The sequence below is a fragment of the Littorina saxatilis genome, linkage group LG7 (assembly GCF_037325665.1).
Source record: "Littorina saxatilis isolate snail1 linkage group LG7, US_GU_Lsax_2.0, whole genome shotgun sequence".
Classification (NCBI taxonomy): domain Eukaryota; kingdom Metazoa; phylum Mollusca; class Gastropoda; order Littorinimorpha; family Littorinidae; genus Littorina; species Littorina saxatilis.
In genome coordinates this window covers 54,264,078-54,290,361 of record NC_090251.1, presented here as the reverse complement: position 1 = coordinate 54,290,361, position 26,284 = coordinate 54,264,078, and the positions used below count along the sequence as shown (strand labels likewise).

The 26,284-nt window shown below is 43.3% G+C and overlaps 1 protein-coding gene across 1 annotated transcript; it reads right to left on the bottom strand.

The window, feature by feature from the left end:
* Positions 1 to 1,661: 1,661 nt before the first annotated feature.
* Positions 1,662 to 25,454, bottom strand: LOC138970239 (uncharacterized; the record flags this gene model as incomplete). Its single annotated transcript, XM_070342736.1, is given in 13 exon segments — positions 1,662 to 2,786; positions 2,822 to 3,529; positions 4,643 to 4,969; positions 5,534 to 5,769; positions 6,822 to 6,947; positions 10,975 to 11,154; positions 12,081 to 12,308; positions 13,521 to 13,697; positions 15,540 to 15,663; positions 20,842 to 21,025; positions 21,418 to 21,489; positions 23,867 to 24,010; positions 25,389 to 25,454. Coding segments are annotated over 13 exon segments (3,538 nt in total), but the record flags the coding sequence as incomplete, so codon positions are not given.
* Positions 25,455 to 26,284: the final 830 nt, after the last annotated feature.

The window sequence follows — 26,284 nt, the reverse complement described above, 5'->3', positions numbered from 1 at the left end:
ACCTCCGTCCAGGGTTTATAATGGGATACACGTTTCCTCTCACTTGGGCACACACCAAAATGTTACAGCCTAGCTGTATTCTGTAAAGAGTGATAATTTGTTGTTGAATACATTTCATAAACGACACTTATTGTACGGTTATGACGTCATTGAAATGTGTGTCCATGTCGCTTGTTATGGCTCTGTTTTGACCAGAATGAATGCATCTGTGACCGTCCTATACGACGAGAACACGACATTTATGTCAATCAGTCAAAATTAATTCAGCAAAATTGCTTTTTTTATGTTCTGCACAGAAAGCAGCCAGGCTGTATATTTTGGTTGTATCTCCAAGTGGAAGGGAGATACATTGTCCTCACGTGTTAGAGCCTGGTCGACACATGGAGGACAGTATCCTTGATGTAGATTTTGGTTGTATCTCCAAGTGGAAGTGGAACATTGTCCTCACGTGTTAGAGCCTGGTCGACACATGGAGGACAGTATCCTTGATGTAGATTTTGGTTGTATCTCCAAGTGGAAGTGGAACATTGTCCTCACGTGTTAGAGCCTGGTCGACACATGGAGGACAGTATCCTTGATGTAGATTTTGGTTGTATCTCCAAGTGGAAGTGGAACATTGTCCTCACGTGTTAGAGCCTGGTCGACACATGGAGGACAGTATCCTTGATGTAGATTTTGGTTGTATCTCCAAGTGGAAGTGGAACATTGTCCTCACGTGTTAGAGCCTGGTCGACACATGGAGGACAGTATCCTTGATGTATATTTTGGTTGTATCTCCAAGTGGAAGGGAGATACATTGTCCTCACGTGTTAGAGCCTGGTCGACACATGGAGGACAGTATCCTTGATGAAGGCTTTTGCAGTTCTAGTAGCGTTCGCAAAGATTCATAACCGATGAAATACGTAACTCTTCCTTTCGGTCTTGACAGCTGAAGTTACTTCCCTCACACCAGGAGTATTGAGTGGTGACATTCGTCACATACGAAATGTCGTCGATCGTCGTTTTCTGCGACATTTGGAGAGCACAGCAATCCCTCTATTCATCTGGGCAATAGTTTCGGAGATAGTATCGAGGTGTTTGTTATTCTCAAGAAGCATACGCTGATGCAACTGATGTTTGTAGCCTACGCTTCCTTCCCACGATGTCTTTTTCACCTCACACGTGCAGCAGCCCTAGTCTTTATGCACTGACAATGTTCTATGCAATACAGTAAGCAGAACAGCGTTCAACAAATGAGGAATTCGTGTTCTCCGCAAAACGATGGACTAAACGCTCTCATTCTGCTGCAAAGATTTCGTTGAACCTTGCTTCCTGTTCCATTAGCTTACAAGGATTTGGTGTCCAGTCAACACAACACACTTTGCTTTCACTGAGAAATATTTGAGCAGGCCACCCATCTGTGTTCGTTGTTGTAAAAGGATCGTACCCTGCGTTAGATAAAACAGCAGTTTTCACAATAACCCGAACATGACACTACCCGCAAGAGCGTAAATCCGAAGAAAACTGACTCATAGCAAAATAAACTTTCATCGGAAACGTCTTTATGATTCTCCACGCTTGCCAATACTTCCAGCAGAACCTGTTCTTTTTTTGGCGTAGTTGAGGCCAGGCTCGGGAGTTTCAGACAAATTATTAAAGATCTGCTTACAGTTACACGTCAATATCCCCAATAAAATCTCTCTTAGGCGCAGTTGAAACAGCATGTCTTAAAGACAGGTATTTACATGTTTCCATACACGTCAACATTCGGAACAAAATCCATTTTACGCTACGGTTGGAACGCAAAGTTATTAACAGGTAATTATAGAACTTTATGCACTTCAATATTCCGAAGAAAACCCACTCTTTTTGTCGAAACAGACTGCCTTCAGGGACTTAACCCCGTCCGGAGCGTGTGAAGGACTGGCAGAGTTGCTTCCCTCTAACAATCCGCTCACCTCGTCTTGCTGGGCGGCGCTGCGATCCAGCGCATGTGCACGGCCCTTGTGCTTCTTGCTAGCGTGAAGGTAGCGCTGCAGCTCTTCATAGGGAGGGAACTCTGGATCCTCCTCGTCGTCGAGGTAGGGAGAGTTATCGTCCGCTGCAACGTTGTTAAGGAAGAGGAAGCCTTCCTGGCGGGGCGTGAGGCTTAGACGCTTGGGGGCGCCGCGTGGCGCGTGGAGGGGTGCGGTCAGCTTGGCCTGAGAGGTCTGGGTCAGTTCCACCAGTGAGTTGGAGCGACAGGCGTGCGGGAGAGCGGTCAGCGAGTCCGTGAAGAAGCGCATGTGCTCGCTTTTGTCCAGAACACGCCGGCAAGGGGCGATGGTTGCGGTGTTGGAGGTGGCGGCTGGGTTCGGAGCTTGGTTTGCGGATTTTGCATTGCGGCTGCTGCTTCCCGCCCCGTGGCCTTGAACGTTCAGTGACTCTCCTCTATGCGCGTTCCTGTCTTCTCCTTCTGCTTCTTCTCTGTCATCCCCTTCGCCGTGTTCAAACTCGCCGTTCCCTCCACCCATCTCCGCCACGCCGTCGTCTATGCTGCTTCCTCTGTACGCGCTGCCGCCGTCAATCCCGATGTCATGACCGCTATCTGCGTCATCAGGTTTGACCATGACGTCATCCTGTGTGACGTCACCGCTGTGCTGGGTGACGGTGATCTTTGTGGTGGTGGGTGCGGGGCTCGTGTGAGTGTCATTGTTGTTGGGGCCAGGGAGAGGAGGGGTGGGGGAGGACGTGCAGGAGGGGTCGTGGTGGTGACGCTGATGGTGGTGGTGGTGGTGGTGGTTGTGGCGGTGGTGGTGATGCTCGTTCTCCACGGGGGAGGAGTTGGCGCCGCTGCAGCAACTAAGCGCCCCTCCAAGGCATCCTCCGCCCCACCATCACCACCACCCCTGTCACCTCCACGACAGCAGCGGGTCACACCCTCCGTCCCACCTCCACGGGGAGAGTGGATGTCCACCTTGTCAGTCCCGCCCTTGGTGAAGGTGATGACGGGGACCACCAGCTCTTTGCGAGATCGCTTCTCTCCGCCTGCCCCGCCTCTCTGTTTCTTCTTCTCCTTGCTGCACCCACACCCTGCCTTGCCGCAAGCCTCCTCTCTCTCTTTGTGACCTCGTGACCCGCCACTGTTGCTGCTCTTCTTGTTGCCGTTGCCGCCGCGATGCTGGTGTTGCCTCTGCCTGTGGGCGTTGCTGGCGTTTCCAGGAGGAGGGTCTTGGTCCACGTCGGAGTTGGGCAGGTAGGTCTCCGTGGTGCAGTTGTAGTCGTCGCTGCTCAGCCGCGTGGTTCTCCCTCCCCCTCCTCCTCCTCCTCCTCCGCTGGTGGTGTAAGCGTTGTGCTGTTGGTGCATGATGACGTGGCAATCCCGACACTGCCACGAGCACGTGCCACCCTCGTCAGCCCTCGTGTTCTGCAGGTTGCAGCGTGTCAGCATCTCGTTGTAGGCGTTGGTGGTGTTGTAGTCCCGCCCTCCCTCCTCCGCGTCACCCTTGTTGTTGGCCGCCAGGTGGCAGTTGCAGCCCTCGTGGGATGACGGGGTGTCGCTCTGGGGAACCTGTCGTATATGATCAGGTGGGCATTAATGTTTTAGTCACGTGAGGTAGAGCGATAATTACCAGATCTATGAATCAAAGGGGTGTCGCTCTGGGGATCCTGCCGTAAAGGATCTGATGGGCATTCATGTTTTGGTCACGTGATCAGGTAGAGCGTTAATGACAAGATCTATGAATCAAAGGGGTGTCGCTCTAGGGAACATGCCGTATCGGATCAGGTGGGCATTAATGGTTTAGTCACGTGGTCAGGTAGAGCGCTAATTACCAGATAAAAGAAACCAAGGGGAGTTATAACTATTTAAATACAGACAACGATAGTGATGAGTAATGCGGAACACGTCTCCTGGCACCTGAGAGAATGAACAAACGACCTTGATGTTACTTGAACAAACGACCTTGACGTTACTTGAACAAACGACCTTGATGTTACTTGAACAAACGACCTTGACGTTACTGATTTGTTCTAATTTGTGGTCGTTTTCAAGAAGGGGGACAAATATGTGAATCCCCGACAAGACCTGTCACTCTCTGCATTGTCTCCCTTCCGTCAGACCAACCAGAAGGCGTGTTGGGTTTGGAGACCGTACACTCATTTAGATCAGCAACGTTCAAGTACCAAGAACCAAAGCATTTTCATTAAAAAAAAAAAGCTAATAAATTAAGGTAATCTTTTTATAGGCTGGACTGGTAAGATATTCCTGCAGGAAAGAAAAGGGCGTACGGAAAATTAAGAAAATTCTGACTTTAAATGAAACCGCCAGCTCGTTCTCCAGCGAACAGTTTGCCAAAGACAATCTGGATTGAGATTGAAAACGATTAATTGTATTACAAATTCAACAACCCGCATTACCTTTTCATTGTATTGGAACATCCACACAACAAAACTTACACTCAACAAACCATGCATCCACCATCACACGGATGTGCCTGTCTGGAGCACTTTGGGTGTTCTCACTTCGTATGTTTTATTCTTTTTATGTTAAGGGTTGTAGTCATATGTTGTCTGGTTGTTTTAAGAGCAGATGAACCTTACTTTTCCATCCATTGTTTAATTGCATGGACAATAAATTATCTTATGTCTTATGCCTTATGTCTTATGACGACCTTACACTCACCTTCTCATAATCCAACGAGCCTTTGCCGGAGTCTGGGTCACTGTGGTAGACCACCCCTCCTCCCAGGGCGCTGCCAGCCGACATGGAGTGAGAACACGACCCCCCCTTCTCCCCGTTGACCAGCGAGTGGAGTTGAGAGGGGCGGCGAGAGGACCCCCAGGTCAACGAGGCGTGACGGTTGGACACGCGCGAGAAGTGTCGCGCGATGGAGGAGTCCTCAAGTCGTCGGCACAGGAGCACGCAGTCACGCTTGAACTGCTTGGTGAAGATGGCGTACAGGAAGGGGTTGGCGCATGAGTTGAGAGGCAGCACGAAGATCGTCAGCACCTGAACGATAAATCATTAGGTTTAGCCTTTTTTTTAAAAACATTTTTTTTTTATCTGACATGGCGACCATCTCCGAATAAGGAACACCTTCCAACAACGACCACCCAAAAGAATCCCGAACGAGAATTGTTTCCTATAAAACTTACATTTCCATGGCGATCACCTATACATACAAAGACCACACACACCCAACACCCCCCCCCCCCCCAAAAAAAAAAAAAAAAAAACCCCACTAAAAACAACAACAACACAGCCTATAAAAAGCTTTATAATTGAATATTCAATCCGTCTGTTTTATTTTTTGTTGTTGCTATATTTAGCTTTTGCTTTGACTAACACAGAGACAGTACAATGAACATCAAACAGTCCCAGTCCCAGTCCCCTTGGCATATCCAATGATCCTCTCATAGTTCACTATAAACCCTGTACTCACTTTCGATCTTCACTTCTTTTTTCCCAAAGGAAGCTCCAAAACAGACGACTTAGATGGGGATTCAGTAAATGTAATTCTTCACTCGTAATTTCAACTATTGAAGACAACAAAACAACACATCCTCAACTCACCTTCGCTCCACTGAGGTCAATGAGGTTTTTGCCGAAGGACGCGCCGATAGAGAAGAAAGCGATAGGGGCCCAGCAGAGGAAATCTGTAAAAACGAGCAGCGCCATCCGCTTGGCCACACGCGTGTCGTTGGAGTTCCAGGCCTGCGAGTGGCGGATGCTGAGGTACATACACAGGTAGCACGCCAGGATGATGCAGAACGACACGCCGTTGAACACCAGAATGAAACACACGTAACCTGTCACAAAGGAGGTAATATAGATAATATCGATGTGAAAATCATGGCAATGCTGAATAATACAAAAAGACCAAAAAGCACTGTATTCACGTTAAAATGACGAACACGGAGCAAGTAACGGCGACGTTTCAACCTCTTAGGTCTTCTTCAGGCTTTTCGTGCTTGTATGGTAACACGCCGCTGCAGACTCAGATGAAACACACGTAACCTGCACCACAGGGAGATGTGTCGTAAAATACATTACATTGTACACGTAGTCTGGAACACAGGCATACATACGGGGGCACATATAACGCCTAGGCTAAATTGATTCATTTGCTCTCATGAAGTGCATATACAGTCCAACCTGTCTATAACGACCATCCAAGAGACCAACCTGTCTATAACGACATCCAAGAGACCAACCTGTCTATAACGACCATCCAAGAGACCAACCTGTCTATAACGACCATCCAAGAGACCAACCTGTCTATAACGACCACCCAAGAGACCAACCTGTCTAGCACGACCACCCAAGGGACCGACCTGTCTAGAGCGACCACCCAACAGTCCAACCTGTCTAGAGCGACCACCCAACAGTCCAACCTGTCTAGACCGACCACCCAACAGTCCAACCTGTCTAGAGCGACCACCCAACAGTCCAACCTGTCTAGACCGACCACCCAACAGTCCAACCTGTCTAGAACGACCACCCAACAGTCCAACCTGTCTATAACGACCATCCAAGAGACCAACCTGTCTATAACGACCATCCAAGAGACCAACCTGTCTAGCACGACCACCCAAGAGACCAACCTGTCTAGCACGACCACCCAAGAGACCAACCTGTCTATAACGACCATCCAAGAGACCAACCTGTCTAGCACGACCACCCAAGAGACCAACCAAACCAACAGTGGTCTCAGTAGACAGGTGATCACTATGGAAAAATACGTTTTATAGAAAAACATCAATTAGTGGGGGATTCTTTGGGTGGTCGTTGTGGGAAGGTGGTCGTTATCTGGAGGTGGTCGTTATCTGGAGGTGGTCGCAAGGGAAGGTTTGACACTTACTTTTGGAAATGATGTCCTCGACTTCAAAAGGCAGACAGATGGCGAACTTGCGGTAGTCACTGATGCCGAAGAGAGGAAGGCTTGCCAGTGTGATGGTCCACAGCCATCCGCCCAGCATGACGTAGCCTGTGAGAAAAGTACAAGTATTAGACATAGACATAGACATAGACATAATCCATCCGCCCAGCATAACGTAGCCTGTGGGAAAAGTACAAGTATTAGACATAGACATAGGCATGGACATAGACATGGACATAGACATAAGCCATCCTCCCAGCATGACGTACTCTGTGGGAAAAGTACAAGTATTAGACATAGACATAGACAGAGACATAGACATAGACATAGACATAGACATAAGCATGGACATAGACATGGACTTGGACATGGACATGGATAGAAAAATAAACATTTTTAGCCATCCTCCCATGGCCCAGCATGACGTAGCCTGTGGGAAAAGTACAAGTAGTAGACATAGACATAGCCATAGGCATGGACATAGACATGGACATGGACATGGACATAGACATAGACATAGACATTAGCCATCCTCCCAGCATGACGTAGCTAACCCTAACCCTATTAGGCATAGACATAGGCATAGGCATAGACATAGACAATGACATAGACATAGACATAGAAAAAGACATAGACATAGACATAGACATGGACATAGACATAAGCCATCCTCCCAGCATGACGTACTCTGTGGGAAAAGTACAAGTATTAGACATAGACATAGACAGAGACATAGACATAGACATAGACATAGACGTAGACAAAGACAATGACAATGATGACAATGACACTTGGAGGATGACCCTTATGGAACTGTAACTGCTCCATTCTTTCCGCCCCAACCCACCTCACCTCAGATTGATCATAACAATCACCAGCCTGTCTGAGCGAGTAGTTTATTGAGCTGCGTGGCTTAATGTGGCAGATCTTATATTGATAGGGTGATCCCTGTATAACACAAACGATATCTGATTGATAGGGTGATCCCTGTATAACACAAACGATATCTGATTGATAGAGTGATCCCTGTATAACACAAACAATATCTGATTGATAGGGCGATCTCTGTATAACACAAAAGATATCTGATTGATAGGGCGATCTCTGTATAACACAAAAGATATCTGATTGATAGAGTGATCCCTGTATAACACAAAAGATATCTGATTGATAGAGTGATCCCTGTATAACACAAAAGATATCTGATTGATAGAGTGATCCCTGTATAACACAAAATATATCTGATAGATAGGGCGATCTCTGTATAACACAAAAGATATCTGATAGATAGGGCGATCTCTGTATAACACAAAAGATATCTGATTGATAGAGTGATCCCTGTATAACACAAAAGATATCTGATTGATAGAGTGATTATACAGGGATCTGATTGTCACAACAGATATCTGATAGTCATTGATAGAGTGATCCCTGTATAACACACAAGATATCTGATTGATAGAGTGATCCCTGTATAACACAACAGATATCTGATTGATAGAGTGATCCCTGTATAACACAAAAGATATCTGATTGATAGAGTGATCCCTGTATAACACAACAAAATAATATCTGATTGATAGAGTGATCCCTGTAAAACACAAAAGATATCTGATTGATAGGGCGATCCCTGTATAACACAACAGATATCTGATTGATAGAGTGATCCCTGTATAACACACCAGATATCTGATTGATAGAGTGATCCCTGTATAACACAACAGATATCTGATTGATAGAGTGATCCCTGTATAACACAAACGATATCTGATTGATAGGGTGATCCCTGTATAACACAACAGATATCTGATTGATAGAGTGATCCCTGTATAACACAACAGATATAGAGTGATCCCTGTATAACACAAACGATATCTGATTGATAGTGATCCCTGTATAAAACAACAGATATCTGACAGATAGAGTGATCCCTGTTTATTATCAATTCAGTGCCCCATATGGCTTTTTGACCAATCAGGACGGATTCTAGGTGACCCTCTAAATGTTATAACGTTCAGGCAGGGACCCTTTTTGTTTATCACGCTAAAAATTAACAAGACAAAGTACAAATGTAATTCAACAATATCAGCGTGATTTATTCTAAAGAATGACACTTCAAATGCTGTCAGATAATACTCTCTTTATCTAAAAAAAAATACTGAAAAGCGAGTTTTGTCGGTGGGTGCGTTACGGAACAGCAAGGCCCCACCCATCGTCTGAGTGTGCAATGCCGACCGCTCACTTGAAATCTAAATGATCAAAGTTCGCAAAAATCAAGTGAAATTGCGTCACTCGCTTTACATCAAATGTATCTTTACGTCATTTTCTATCCGTCTGGAGTCGGTTCTAAATCTGTCGCTCTCTGTTCAACGAAAAAAAGCGAAGAAACCGAAACGCATGTTCAACATGGTTTATCTTGTGAAATTGTTGTGTGTCAAAGGCATTTGACCTGTGAATATCATTACGTCAGGTGTGTTACTCTGATTGGCTGACTCAGGTCACGAGCATTCTTTGACTGACAGGCATAATCAGGTAGAAGTCCTCAAGTTCCCATTGCGGCTGTTCTTTCTAATTCGCGGGGTCGCTTTGAAATTTCTTTTGGTCGAATTAAACGGTAATAAAACCGTTATTTATAATATGTTGACTGTTAGCAAATGATAACAGACATGTCTCACAAACGATATCAGCATTCGCCTAAAAGGCTCATGCTTGATATCTTTTTTCTCGACATGTCTTGTTATCATTTGCTAACAGTCAGCATATTAGAAATAACTCATAATAACACAAACGATATCTGTTTACAAATCAGCCTGTCTCAAAGTCAGCCCTTGGTTGAGCCACATTTCATGATGGCCCTGATCTCCTCCAGTATGGTCTGCCTGATTGAGGTTTACGTCCCCAAAGGACCACTCGGCCTATTGTGTGATAGGTATAAGTAGTACGCTATCTACCAGTATGGTTGTTGGAACGTTGTTATTGACAAAATATGTTACAATCACAAATATATCGACCCAACGGTCTTTTAGGTGAACAGACAAACAAATAGTCACAAAAAACTTATCTTGATGGAATATTTGCCCGCTCGCCAGGAAGCCAAGCGAAAATTTGATCAAGATAGTTTTTTTGTGACTATTTGTTTGTCTGTTCACTTAAAAGACCGTTGGGTCGATATATTTGCGATTGTAACGTATTTTTGTCAATAACAACGTTCCAACAACTTACCTTTCTTGTTTTTTGATTCTGAATTTTGGAACGTTGGCAGTCTCTTTGTTTCTGGATTTACCGGTATGGCGACAGCGAGAGTTAAGACACAGAGTTCCGAGAGAATGTGATGCGATATCGATTGCAGGATGTCCCTCGGGAACACTAAAATCCTCCCCCGTCATCGCTCAGATACAGCAGTCTGCTCACCGTTTGGTCTCTGCGGTAGCAAGAGTGGAAGCACCCACCATAGCCAGTATTCCCAGCTACTCACGCACGCTGAATCTCCCCCTGCCCCTCCGTAACCCCTCTCCTCCCCTCACCCACAACTCAACAGACAAATGTCCATTCTCCAGCCTCCCTTAGCGACAGTCGCTTATTGTGCTGAACGGTTGTGGTGATGGAGTGGACTCTTTCCCGTATGATGACTGTCAGAGATGCAGACACTGGATGACTATCAGAGATGCAGACACTGGATGACTATCAGAGATGCAGACACTGGATGACTATCAGAGATGCAGACACTGGATGACTATCAGAGATGCAGACACACTGGATGACTATCAGAGATGCAGACACTGGATGACAATCAGAGATGCAGACACTGGATGACTTTCAGAGATGCAGACACTGAATTCTTAAAAGGCGATCCTAGAATGGTAACGATTAGACACCCCGTCCCCCCTCTCCCTCTCCGCCGACCTCACCCTCCCTTGCCCCCCCCCCCCCCCCAACTCAACAGGCATAATTTCCACCGACCAACCTGCCTCAGGGACAATCGTTTGTTGAGCTGCATGGCGTTGGCGCTGGAGTAGAATCTCTCCAGTGTGAGTGCAGACACCGAATTCTAAGGGGTGATCCTGGAGTAGTAACGATTATGACCCCCGCCCCGCCAACCCCCCTCCCCTTACACAACAGACATAGTTCCACTGACCAGCCTGCCTGAGGGAGAGTCGCTTGTTGAGCTGCATGGCGTGTGTGATGGCGTAGAATCTCTCCAGCGTGATGACCGTCAGCGTGAAGACACTCAGCTCCGAGGACAGCACACCCAGGAAGCCGGCCACCAGACACCCGCCGCTGATCTGCCATTGGATGGCGTGCTTCCGGAACTCACCTGAAAGAAGGCAAGTCGCGTTAAGCGATATCAAAACATTCAAAGCAAGTCATGTAAAGCGATATTAAAACATTCAAAGCAAGTCTCGTAAAGCGATATTAAAACATTCAAAGCAAGTCTCGTAAAGCGATATTAAAACATTCAAAGCAAGTCGTGTGTGTTGTCCTTTTGTCCAGTTGTTGTTATAATCGTTTACAGGCAGGCAGGGTGTGCCGAAGAAACTTTTCCATTTTAATGTAACATTTTAATGAACAATAAAGTGTTGTTATTGTTATTGTTATTGTTATTGTTAAGTCTCGTAAAGCGATGTCAAAACATTCAAAGTAAGTCTCGTAAAACGATACCAAAATATTCAAAGCAAGTCGCATTAACAAAACATTCAGTCAATCTGCTGGCCTGAACATCAAAAACTGACTTAAAAAGTCTCTGTGGAGGCTCAATCCTGGCTGACCAAAACCCGTCGATCAAGACAGCGGTGTCTCAGTATAATTAACAAACACAGGGAACGTATTTGTCACAAAACGGACTTTCTTTTAGCTTTACTTGTAATCAAACATAACTTATCCGTATAATGGCGGATTCAAGAAAAACTTCAAAAATCCAATGGAACACACACACACACACACACACACACACACACACACACACACACACACACACACACACAGACATGCACACACACGCACACACACACATCTCTCTCACACACACACACACACACACAAACACACACACATACGCAAACACACACACACACACACACGCACACACACACAAACACACAAACACAAACACACACACACACCCACACACACACACACACACACACACAACCAAACACCCCCCCCCCACCCCCACCACCCACCACCACCACGAACACAACTTTAATCTCCACCCTCTTCCTTGGTAACCAAACCCCAACTCACCCAGAGTGGAAGCATCCACCATGGCGAGTATCCCGAGGTACACGCCCATGCAGAAGTCGGCACAGGCCAGGTTGCAGATGAGGAATCGGGGCACGTCCATCTTGGTGCGTGAGCTGACGGACACGAAGAGCACGACAGCGTTGCCTAGCAACGCCAGCATGAAGACGAACCAGACGCCGCAGCGTAGCGACCACCAACCGAACAGGTCATCACAAGGCATGAAGGGACCTGCCAAAATAGAAAGGTAAAACTCAAGTATGAAAGTGACAACGGAAACATAACAATAGAAACTTCGTCGAAACCTTGGAAACAGCCAGACATTCGGTTTCTAACACAAAAGCATCCATGTGTCCAGTACTGCTTAATGTTCTTTGTTCTGCTCTTGGAGGAATGTGAGTTATGTCTTTCAATGACTTGATGAATGACAAGCAGTGACTGGAAAAAAGTTACGCAACTTTTAAATCTGTTCTGCTAGGATACTGACGAGATTTGGATTTACAAGTGTACCTGGTGTAAAAGGAAAAGTTGGCCCCTGGGAAAAAGAGTCCTACGGACTTTCGTTCTTAGGAACGGGAGCCCTACGATAGTCCCCAGCCGGACACATTTTCCTAGACTTTCAGCGGACAAATTTTCCCAGGACAGAAAGTCCTAGCCTATATTTAGGGGTCGGACTTTGAGTCCTGGGGGACATCTTTTCCTTTCACACCGGTAGTACATTTATGTCCTTTTTCAATCGGTTCTGCTTCGAAACTGATCAGGTTTGATTTTACAAGTGTACCCGCTCGTCACTGACTTCTAAGGTTTGGGTGTAAATTTATGTAACTTTCCAATCTGTTCTACGAGGAAACTGACGTAATTTTGGTATACAAGTGTATCCGGAAGTACATTTAAGTCATTTGTCAATCTGATATGCTTGGACACTGGACTTACAACTTGTGTATCCGGTAGTACATTAATTTTATGTCACTTTTTAATCTGATCTGGTTGGAAACTGACGAGGTTTGGGTTTACAAGTGTACCCGTTAGTATATCTATGTAACTTTCAATCTGTTCCTACAAGTGTACCCGGTAGTATATTTATGTCACTTTCAATCTGTTCCTACAAGTGTACCCGGTAGTATATTTATGTCACTTTCAATCTGTTCCTACAAGTGTACCCGTTAGTACATTTATGTAACTTTCAATCTGTTCCTACAAGTGTACCCGGTAGTACACTTATGTCACTTTCAATCTGTTCCTACAAGTGTACCCGGTAGTACACTTATGTCACTTTCATTCTGTTCTGCTTAGACACTGAAAAGGTTTGGTAACTCGTGTAATACTGTGCGGCAGTTTATTTAAGTCACTTTTTAATCTGTTCTGACTCGAAACTGATAAGATTTTAGTATACAAGTGTACCCAGTAGTCACATTTTTCAATCTATTCTACTCGAACACTGACCAGGCTTGGGTTTGCAGGTGACGGGCGGTTTGGCCACCACGAGGTTCTTGACGTAGACATCCCCATGGCCCGTCTCGTAGTCCTCCAGGTAGATCTCAGCCTCCTTGGAGAAGTCGTACTCGTCAGGGTCGTACTCGTTGTTCTGGATGTCCTCCCACAGCTCCGGCGTGTGGTTGTCTGCAAACAGCCGACACGTCATCGTGTTTCAGTTGAACACAATTGAAAGCCCCACATGGAACTTAAATCCCCACATACAAGTAAAATCCCAAAACAGATAAACCGCTAACGCAACTGAAAGCCCCACATGAAACTGAAATCCCCACATGGAACTAAATTCCAAAACCAGATAGACTGCCAACGTTAACGTTCCAAAATTCAGAATGAAAAACAAGAGTGGTAGGTTATATGGAACGTTTAATTTATGACAAAACGTAACGTTTTGTTTTGTCATAAATTAAACGTTCCAATAACCTACAAATCTTGTTTTTTTGATTCCACAAGACACTAGTAATCGCAGGTGAGATGATACAGTCGAACATGCTCTTGCGAACACCTCTCGAAAGAGACCACCTGCCCACAACGACCACTCTCCAGGGTACCAAACACATTTTTCTTCCATACAATTCCCCTTTCCATAACGACCACCTGTCTATGACGACCGCTTGTGGACGTTTCATTGGGTTGTCGTTATAAACAGGTTCCACTGTACAGGTGAGTGTCAGCGAAGACGTCACAACCAGGGAGCGTTGGCAAAACACAGTGTCATTGGGATTAGATTTTGACACGTATGCCTTCTTCGACCAAAAGAAGAAAAAAAGCTTTTCTGTGACCCTCACGTTTCCGGGCGATGTATGGCTTTCAGGTTCTTCATTATTGATTCGTTCTCAAGGTTTCCCTCATCATTCATCATCTCTTTCTCTTTATCAATCTCTCTTTTTCTGGCCGAATAACAACCAAGCTTCGAATGGCGACAATTTTTACAGTGCCTGTTTGACAATACTGTGAGGGAAGTTTTATTGCTATTACCTACAGTCAAACTTGCCCTAGCGACCACCTGCATTTAACGACCACCTTCCCACAACAATCTCCCGGTAGAATCCCCGACGAGTTTTGTCTATGTAACTTACCTATCCATAGTGACTACGTGTCTATAAAGACCACTTTGGGTTGGTCTCTTGGGTGGTCGTTCCAGACAGGTTCTACTCAAGTTCGAGGTGCAATATAAAAGGATCGCTTTTGGCATCAAAACTTCCGAAAGACATGAAGAAGCACATGCACAAATCACAACTTTTTTGGTGTGAAACTTTATAGCATACAAACTAGTTTTGCGTTACCTCCTGGGTTCTCGAAACAAGACAGAAACATAGCCAAAAAACGTAATTGTTTGTTTATGAAGCTTTTTCAAGTTTTTGTCGTTAGTGTTGTTGGTGGTGGTGATAGTGGTCTTCAAAAAAACCGTTTTCTCTCTTCTTTTTTACACCCCCGGTATAGGGGTGTGTATAGGATTCGGTCCATGTGTTTGTTTGTTTGTGTTCGCATATAGATCTCAAGAATGAACGGACCGATCGTCACCAAACCTGGTGAACAGGTTCTATACATTCCTGAGACGGTCCTTACAAAAATTGGGACCAGTCAAACACACGGTTAGGGAGTTATTGGATTCGGTCCATGTGTTTGTTTGTTTGTTTGTGTTCGCATATATAGATCTCAAGAATGAACGGACCGATCGTCACCAAACTTGGTGAAACAGGTTCTATACATTCCTGAGACGGTCCTTACAAAAATTGGGACCAGTCAAACACACGGTTAGGGAGTTATTGGTGGATTAAAATTATACAAGGACTTATAGAGGGACATCTTAATGGTCAAAGGGAAATAACCATTCTCACTCAGTCACTGCCACCAACTGAGAAGGTTATTTCCCTTTGACGGGGGTGTTTTTCCTACCTCGGAGGAATTTCTTGTTTTTAAAGTTATGAAGAAGAATAGAAGAGTAAGAGTAAAGAAACAAAATCTGACCAAAATGTGTGGTCCAAAACTCGGTGAGATTGTAGTAATGTTCCTGCCACACATCCTCCGCTCCTTCCTTGCCGTTACGAAGCCACGTGACTTTCTCGTCCACCATCTCCACCGTGTCCGTTGGCTGAAACAAAGACATACATGACGTCACCAGTGTATTTTGATGTGATTGTAATTACGTCATCGCGTTCTGCTTTCCTCTCTCTACTGGTAAAAGTTGTTCGACTCCTGAGTCATTGAACATTGAGGCTAAAAGTGAGTTATCTTGATTAAAAGTGTGTTTGTTTGTTTGTTTGTTTGTTCGTTCATTTATTTGGTGCACATTGTATTCTATTATCTGGGAAGTTCACTACAGCAAGGATGGTTGCATAGCGACCTTTCACTTATCGGCCTTTTCCCCCTGTACATTATATTTCGGTAGCATACACATTTTGGCACAAACAATCTTAAGGATGATCGGACAAATAGAAAAGCTACCTGACCGACTGACCGACAAACTCACACTCTCTCTCTCTCTCTCTCTCTCTCTCTCTCTCTCTCTCTCTCTCTCTCTCTCTCTCTCTCTCTCTCTCTCTCTCTCTTAAGCTCTTTTTCTCCCTTCCCTCCCCCCCCCCCCCCACAATCCGTTTTTCTCTCTTTGAGTAAGAGCGCAAAACTGTAGCTTTAAAAAAAGTGAACTTGATCAACCTTGCCTGTTAGAAGCAATTTTATTTTATGTATATCTTCAGATAACATATTAGAAGACACCCAGGTGGGATGTCACATTTCTGACTTTTCAGTATCCAAGATGGCGGCTAATTCAAAATGGCGGCCAACCCTGACGTAAGTCTGGCACATAACATGGTCAAGTAGCATCTCATTTTAAAGGTATGTTTGAGAGGAATAGATATTTGACATCAGAAATGGTGCGAACATACTACCATTCATGTTAAAAGCATTTTAGTGTGATCAATGCTTTTACGGCCAGGCATTTGTCAACTCATATATATGACTGGGAGCAAGCAAAATACTTTCAACAAATTGAATATTGAAAAAAAGAACGTTTTGAAACACATTTTATATTAAATCTAAATAAGAGAAACGAAGTTCACATTATTGTTTAATAATCGTTATCTTGAAATCACAAACTGTTAATCATTTAGCAATCTTGTTCAAGGTACTCTTTATGATTAAGCATGAAACAAATTTGCTGTACACTAATAAGTTACTAAAAATACAATGGACAAACAAACACACAAAGAATCAAACAATACAATGGACAATGACATAGCGAAAATAAAAGTTAAAAACATAAACCGCTTAACTGCTCTCTTTCAAAATAATGTTGTTTTAAAAATATACACAATATGCCTTCACATGCAGAAACGGAAATAGGCATAACTTGTGACACTTTTAATGAATCAGAAACAATTTTGAAACCCATAAAACAAAACGTAGACACACGTTTTACCCTCTACCCTCATTCTCTTCTTTCATGGAACGATACATTTGAACAAGTAAATGTTTGCCTTGAATATACAGTGTAAATGAAGATTATAATGATCAGATTCATTAGACATTGATTCGATGAATGTTCTGTTAACACTTTTGAAATATATACGAAAACACAGATTCCTAACTTCAGCTCTCATACATTGAAAAAAGTAAAACAGCAACCACAAAGGTACAATCGTGACTAAGAATTCAAACTTGCCCTTTACCACATTGTTACATGCAGATTTGTGGACGAAGAAATGACAGATTCATCTAGTACGTGTTTAAGAGGTCGCCCTAGGTTGATTTAAAGAGATCGAATGAACGGACTTTTTTTTTAATACACAGTGTTTGACACGTATCTTACCACCATCACCCACCCCCACCCCTTCTCTCTCTCTCCAGGATTTTGCTAGATGGCTTTGATTCTTTCTTTCTTTATTTTGTGTTTAACGTCGTTTTCAACCAAAAAGGTTATATCGCGATGTAATGGCTTTGATCAGGACACATGAACTAACTGCAATTATAATAATTTAGTGTGTGCAAGTTTGTGACTTTTGTTTAGACACACGTGCTGCTGCTCGTAACGCTGGATATACGAAGCAGATCTTGAGTTATCATTTTTATTCGTGGTATGAGCATTTGTTTAAAACTATGACGCAAAGTGATTGTTGTGGTTAGTTTTCATGTTCCATTCTGGCGAGGCACTTGCATACACACGAACGTGTCTGTGTCACAGAGAAAGGTACACGGAGAGTATAGTCATTTTTGCACAGCAACAATCATTCTCATACCAAGTGATAAAATACCGCTATTTCTCATGAGGAACAGATTTTGAGTTATCATTTTCATTCGTGATATGAGCATTTGTTTAAAACTATGACGCAAAGTGATTGTTGTGGTTAGTTTTCATGTTCCATTCTGGCGAGGCACTTGCATACAGGGGTCCTGATTTGGCCTAAACGGTCCGCTGGACCCTAAAAGCAACAGTTAACTAACTAACTTGCATACACACGAACGTGTCTGTATCACAGAGAAAGGTACACGGAGAATATAGTCATTTTTGCACAGCAACAATCCCACTAGCATTCTCATACCAAGTGATCAAATACCGCTATTTCTCATGAGAATAGATTCAGTACAGGGTAAAGTAACTAGAAACACCCACCCCCTACTTTTGGGCGTAAGGGGGATGGGCGCTTACATGTCATTTCTAGATTGTCTCAGTTCAGGACTTAAGTTTAGTGCCACTGCAGATTAAGACCAGTGGGCGGCACCAACATTGCTTTTTTCGGATTTCTCTCTCTCTCTCTCAAAGCAATGAAACTTTTAGTGAAAAAGGTATCTGCAGTATATATTCTTTGCACAGGCACAATGTTGCACATGCCAAAGCGAGACGTGTGCATCAGCAAGGCATGTTTCTTTTGAAGAACACCCACATGAGGTCAGTTTCATGCCGGCAGCAGAAGCAGGTTCCGAGGTGAGAAGTGTGTGTTGAAGGAAAATAGTGTCAGGTTCTGATCTTAACTCCCAACCACTCTCCTGAAACGGTGGAATATGTTCGAGTGTTTCACTTCTCTTCCAGATCAATGTACATCAACCAGAAAAAAAGATTCCCCATGTGATCACATGAACGTGATCACATTCTGCGAAGTATTGGAGCATCTCAAATGAAGAGAGAAACAAAAGCCAGTCACTGTCTCGAAGTGATCGTGTGAAGCGCAGAAGAACAAACACCAGTTGCATGCAGGTTCTCCAGAACTGACATTTTATGCGAAAAACTGGCAAAGAAGAGCCCATAGAGCTTTCAAAGTGAGTTTGTCGGCATTGTTTGTGGGAGCTGTGGTTTCTCCAATGCTCAAGATTTCGTCAAGTCATGAAGATTTCATGTACCGCCTAATCACCTTCAAAAAGTGTATGTGCAAATGAAAGACCCCCATCTTTCGAACTTTTCCGTTTGCGTTGCCATATTGCAGCATTTTGGCCTCGCAGTACAGATGCTTGTCAAACGCCTTCAAATAGTTTTGTCATTGCTTGACATTTCTTGATCACTGTCCAAATGGTGTCAAAGACAGGGGCTGGAGCCTTGTTATGAGCGGACATGGGCCAACTGAATATTCACCTCCCTGGAACTTTTTCTCAATCTGGCTGCTGTCTTAGGCAAGTCAGCAACTGCACACTATGATACTGTCTTGTCCTCAGGCTTGTTCAACTCATGTCAACGTTTTCATAAAATGTTATATCATAGATTCAGATTCATTCACTGATGAAACATGTGTCCCCTGGTCTGCCGATATTAAATTTTCCTCAAATGGACTTTGTTGGCGTTTACGCAGTTATGCCAAATTTGTGTTGCTACTGAACGAACGAACGAACTAACGAACGAACTTTATGACTCAAGGATGGAGATTTTAGGCTCACGCCTTGTCTTACAATCTGTCCCTGCTAAACTAAGACATAAAAATAAAGACAATAAAAGGACAATTGTCAATCGCAATCATACAGTATTACTAATTACAACATTACCTATACGAATACATAATGCTTGATAGAACATTGAAATGTACATGTATGTCAATATAATACAAAGGAAAAGAAAAGTCGACTCGCACACACACGCGCGCCGCATGCCTGCAATCACGTTCGCACTGAAGGACGAATATCACACTTTATGCCAGACGAGCTTCTTCTTCTTCTTCTGCGTTCGTGGGCTGAAACTCCCCCGTACACTCGTGTTTTTGCACGAATGGATTTTCACGTGTATGACCGTTTTTACCCCGCCATTTAGGCAGCCATGCGCCGCTTTCGGAGGAAGCATGCTGGGTATTTTAGTGTTTCTATAAACCACATAACTCCGAGCTGACATGAATACAAGATCTTTCCACACGAAGGGGGGGGGGGGGGGGGTAAAGTACAAGCAGGTCTGCACATAAGTTGACCTGGGAGATCGGAAAAATCTCCACCTTAACGCACCATGCGCGGCCAGGATTCGAACCCACCACCTACCGCTTTGGTGGCCGGCGTCTTACCACAAACCCAGCTGTAATGCCCGTCTAGAGCTAGATGAGCTGATCTTTTTGATAAATAACGCTTTATTTTCTTATTTCAAATGCTTTTGGGATATATGGTCATTATTCTGTTGCCTTTCTACAATGATGTCAGTAACGTTGCGCAAGGAATCCTACGTTACTGTTCTCAGCAGATTGCTATTTTGCTTGATTTCCGCAAATCCTAGCAACAATTGCTGAGTCTGAGTCAATTTAAGAAGCTTTCTCACGACTTATAGATGGTTACATGTTGCTGAATTTCACAATGTCAAGAGTCTTGAAACCAACTGTTAAGATTGAAAGGATTAAAAACATACGGAATATGCAAAATAACTTAAAAATTTCAAATATCGCCTTTTCCATTTGTCCAACAAAAATAAAACATTTGTCAACGCCTTTATCACATTCATAAACATAGGAACAGACACTAAATGTACCCACAAACACTAACTATGAGCGAAAATGTGTGAATATTCCTGTTTCAATGTCCGCCATTTTGTTCAATATGGCGGCCAAAATATTAGTGGAGCAAGGTGACATCCCCTCTGGAGATGTTCACGGACATCTAATTGAAGCATCCAGATGGGATGTCAGCTTCTAACAAGCAAGGTTGACCAAGTTCACCATGTCCGACTGGAGCTATCTCTCTATCTTTTGTCCCCTTTTTCTTCTCTGTCTCTCTGATTCTTTCTCTCCCCCCCCCTCTCCCGCCGTCTTTATCCGCACAAAAACAGGCATATCATCAAAACATGTCCCAGTGACTTCAATATACTTCTCCTTACAAGGGAGGCTGACTGCAGGAAGTCACAGCAGTGGTAGGCGTAGTTGAGGACCAAGTTGTACACCTTGGGGAACGCCTCTTTCAGGGGAAAGTCTCGCAGATCCTCGTTGTCAAACGTCTTCAGCTTTTGTAGACTCTGCAGACCTTGGGTGGGGAGTGCCTGGATCTTGTTGTCTCCAAGGTTACTGTAATTCAGGCATTTGTAGTTGAAATAAAGAAACACTTTGGAAAAAATCTAAGAAGCTTTGGGTAAGAAAGGATATTACAATGATACTCCAATGTGCTTGGTCGAAAATGATCTTTCTTTAAAAGAAGGATGCCTTTGAATTAAAATGGGCGTAACATAATACTCGAAGTGGACAGCTCGGCACATATCGTTGAAAGTATTTTTGTTGTATTTGAAAAAGTAGGATGTCAAGGAAAAAAGCTACATAACACCCGTCTCTTCATGACCTCTTAAGAAATCAGGCAAAGTTTCTTGGTCGATAATTTAAGTGGGAAAAGAATAAACAAGCGCCAGATGTTCCCTTGTAATTTCTTATTTGTGAAAGTGTGTGTGCGTGTATATATTACTCACAGGTCTTCTATTGAATTCAAAGAAAGGAAGGCTGAAGGATGGATGGTCTTAATCATGTTGTGGGCAAGGTCCCTGCAAACAGAGTCATACAAAAAAGTGCAAATGCAAAAATGAATATGAGTCAAACGTACAACCAGACAGGCGGCCAGCCCCGAACCACTTGGACAATCAAACCAGCATTCTACCATCTCTACCATGTCTGTTTAGGCCACACACAAAAAAATAGATGTGGTTACGGTAACATAGCCAAAAAAAAATAGGGTAGGAAGGTAGGCAATCACTTTTTTTTTTTTTTACTTTTTTTTCTAAGGTGTACAAATCAAACCTACTTGACAGGGAAATAAGTGTGCGACTCGGGCGCTTTCGCTTTCATTGCGTTTTCTGCACTCGTTTTCTTGTTTTTTGTGTTTGTTTTTTTACAAATGTAATAAAAAGTTATAGGGTCGGCCCCTAAAAATAGGGTAGGTCGGGTTACCGTAACCTCACCTATTTTTTGTTTAGGCCTTAGTTCTCTTGATTTGGTTTGTCGCAATAAGTGTTGCATTAGCTACCTGTCATGTTGCAATCTGTTCTTGTACTTTACATTATGATTTTCCCCATTCTTTAAATGTCATTGGTATTGATTATACAACTACCTACATGAATACCGCAAGTTTGTTGATACAAGAACAAGCTTAACCATTCCATCAACCCTCCCTATCCAACCAAGCAACACACTTAACAGCCAACCAATCCCCTGTTTCCTACCGACCATCCCCACCATTCCCTCCCGCCTTCCCACTCACACACCAGGGGCGGATCACATCATTTTTTAGGGGGGGGGGGGGGGGGGGGGGGGGGGGGCTGAGGGGTTTACATTTTTTAAGCCGCCATTATATGGGGCTTACTGGATTTGGTCTGTTTGTTGGTTTGAGTAGGGCTGGCGGGTAGACGACCCGACTTGTATCTCTGGGTCAATTAAGCTCAAATTTCGTGAAATTGTAAGGAATACGGTTACACGGGTGTATGCAAAACATTACATTCCTAACGAAAGTCAAACGGAAGATATTGGCTAAAACGCTTTTACAAACCGAACCAAGGGACGAAACCCGCTGGCAGAAGCATAGGTTATGCGGGAATTCCCGCACGTTTACTCCCCTTAGAATCTCGTTGGTTGTGTCGTTGGTTTTGTTCAATTTCATTTTACGTGCTCCGATATTTAAATGCTTAGTTGGGCGGTAAGAGTGGAGTTTGTTTTATTCGTGTGTAATGTTTTGGTCTTATGTTATTAAGCCGCCATTTATATATAAATGGGGCTTACTGGATTTGGTCTGTTTGTTTGTTTGTTTGTTTGTTTGTTTGTTTGAGTAGGGCGGGCGGGCGGTCGATGTCTTACAAACAAGTCGGGTAAGACTTGTATCTCTGGGTCAATTAAGCTCACATTTCGTGAAATTGTAAGGAATAGGGTTAGACGGGTGTGTGCAAAAAATTACGTTCGTAACAGTAGTCAAACGGAAGATATTAGCTTATCTCTCTCTCCCTCTCCCTCTCTCCCCCCCCCTCTATCCCTCTCTCCCTCCGTCTCTCTCCCTCTCTCTCCCTCCCTCTCTCTCCCTTTTTTTAAATTTTTAATTTTTTTAAATTTTTTTAATTCTTCATATTTGTTCTTTGTTTCATGTGTGTATTATAGTAGGGACTAGCTGTAAGAAAGGACCATATGGACCTAATGCTATCATCCCTCGGTAATAAAGTTTTCGAGTTCGAGTTCGAGTTCCGTCTCTCTTTCTCTCGCTCTCTCTCAGTACTCCCTCTCTCTTTCTCTCGCTCTCTCTCAGTATACGGTTTGAAACTGTTAAGCGTGACTTAAGGTCGCGGATTAGGTCACAGGTCAACTGTTTGTGCAGAGACGGCATCCATGTCCTAACCCCGTGTCACCACGGGCCACTTTTTGCCCATTAAGGTCAATGCTTGTTTCAAAGGGACAATTCGACGACGCGAAGCGATTAGTTGAGGACGTGACGCGTTCGAACCTCCTCGGGGGGTCCGGGGGCATGCCCCCCCCCCCCGAACATTTTGATACAAACAAGGAAAATGGAGCAAACTGGTGCAATCTGAGCCAAGAAACTTCCCCTAATACACCTTCCAAAAATTAAATATAAGAAGACAAATTTAAATCAAAACAAGGACAATTGACCGCTCTGGTGTAACCTGAGCCAACAAACTACTTTCTGAAAAGGCCGGCATGCCCCCCCCCCCCCCCCCCCTTGAAAAATGTTGATAAATATTAAGGAAAATGGAGCAATTTGGTGCAATCTGAGCCATACGTTTTTTCAAAATACAAATTCTGTTTTTGTTCTCTTTTTTAAAAACATTTTTTAGGCTCTGGGGGCGGGGAGGGGGGGGGGGGGGGCTCCGGGGTTTCCGCCCCTGCACACAGACATTCTATATATCCAACTACAAAAATGCTCACAGGTATTGTAGTTTAGTGAGACCAAAGAAGGCATCAGCGGGGATGTGGTTGAACTTGTTGTGGTTGAGAGTCAAGTCTCGTAACTGCGTCAGTCCTTGGAATGGCTTACCTTCCAGGGTAAGTAACTGATTGTTTCCAAGATTTCTGAAGACACAAATGATTGTGATTGAAAAAGTAATTATTTATCTTGGCCTTGGCATTTAAAATGCAGATATACAGGTTGCACGTGGACGCATAAAAACCAATATTATGTAAGTGTGAACACATATTTTTGATACTATTTTCGGAATACAAGAAAAGAATAAACAAACGATGAAGGAGAGAGAGAGAGAGAGAGAGAGAGAGAGAGAGAGAGAGAGAGAGAGAGAGAGAGAGAGAGAGAGAGAGAGAGAGAGAGAGAGAGAGAGAGAGAGAGAGAGAGAGAGAGAGAGAGAGAGAGAGAGAGAGAGAGAGAGAGAGAGAGAGAGAGAGAGAGAGATACATATATATAGAAAGAAAGTTTGAAAGAGAGATATAGAGACAGAGAGACAGAGAGAGACAGAGAGACAAAGAAAGAGAGAGGCACAGACTGACAGACAGAAAGACAGAAAGAAAGAAAGAAAGAAAGACAGACACAAAGATAGACAAGTCGCGTAAGGCGAAAATACAATATTTAGTCAAGTAGCTGTCGAACTCACAGAATGAAACTGAACGCAATGCCATTTTTCAGCAAGACCGTATACTCGTAGCATCGTCAGTCCACCGCTCATGGCAAAGGCAGTGAAATTGACAAGAAGAGCGGGGTAGTAGTTGCGCTAAGAAGGATAGCACGCTTTTCTGTACCTCTCTTCGTTTTAACTTTCTGAGCGTGTTTTTAATCCAAACATATCATATCTATATGTTTTTGGAATCAGGAACCGACAAGGAATAAGATGAAAGTGTTTTTAAATTGATTTGGACAATTTAATTTTGATAATAATTTTTATATATTTAATTTTCAGAGCTTGTTTTTAATCCGAATATAACATATTTATATGTTTTTGGAATCAGCAAATGATGGAGAATAAGATAAACGTAAATTTGGATCGTTTTATAAATTTTTATTTTTTTTTTACAATTTTCAGATTTTTAATGACCAAAGTCATTAATTAATTTTTAAGCCACCAAGCTGAAATGCAATACCGAAGTCCGGGCTTCGTCGAAGATTACTTGACCAAAATTTCAACCAATTTGGTTGAAAAATGAGGGCGTGACAGTGCCGCCTCAACTTTCACGAAAAGCCGGATATGACGTCATCAAAGACATTTATCAAAAAAATGAAAAAAACGTTCCGGGATATCAATACCAGGAACACTCATGTCAAATTTCATAAAGATCGGTCCAGTAGTTTGGTCTGAATCGCTCTACACACACACACACAGACAGACAGACACACACACACGCACGCACATACACCACGACCCTCGTCTCGATTCCCCCCTCGATGTTAAAATATTTAGTCAAAACTTGACTAAATATAAAAAAACGAGTGAAGACGACTCACAGATTGAGCAGCATGTTGCACGATGACAGGTCAGGTATCATGGTGATCTTGTTCGAGTGTATGTCACTGCAAAAGGATACATCAACATCTTTAAATACGGTGTCACGATAGAATAAATACATAAGGAATAAAATGAAATAAATTAAGTGATCTGAATTTCTTTAAATTCCAAGAAAAGTAAATCAAACCATCGCCCCCCCCCCCCCCCCCAAAAAAAGGAAAAAAAAAGAAAAAAAAGAAGTTCAAGACACTTTAAAGCATGCAATATTTTGTTCTTGTTTTTGAGAGAATGTAATTTTGCAGATTACAGCGTGGACAGCAATGACTAGATCACCTTAGTTAAAAAAAAAATCAATTTACAAGCAAGTTTGTTGTCGTGTTCTAAAGTTCGAAACTCCAAACTGCAAAGTTCAACACTGTTAGAAAAGATCATCTCTTAGATAAGGATAACAAAACCCAATAAAATAAAATAAAGTAAAGTTCAATAACATTGAATGCAAAAATAATATAACCTGACAAAAAAATGGAAGAAACAAACATAGCAAAATAACTATCCTTAAAAAATCACCACGGAAATTAATGCAAGATCAAAAAATTACTGTCATACATTAGCGTGATACACGCATCTGTAATTACCCGAAGACCTTGCCCTCCAGACAGAAAATAATTCTTTCTGAGAAGGGGAAATCTGTGTCACTTGGAGAAAAATATGATTTTTTTTTTATAAAAGCTATTTTCTATCCTCCAATATGGACAACGCATCGAGCACGTAAAGTTGAGACGTTGAAAAGACCGGAGGGAGTTGGGGACGTGGAGAAGTCAGGGCAGAGAGAAAAGAGTAGGGCAGCGCTCGCTCTCTCTCTCTCTCTCTCTCTCTCTCTCTCTCTCTCTCTCTC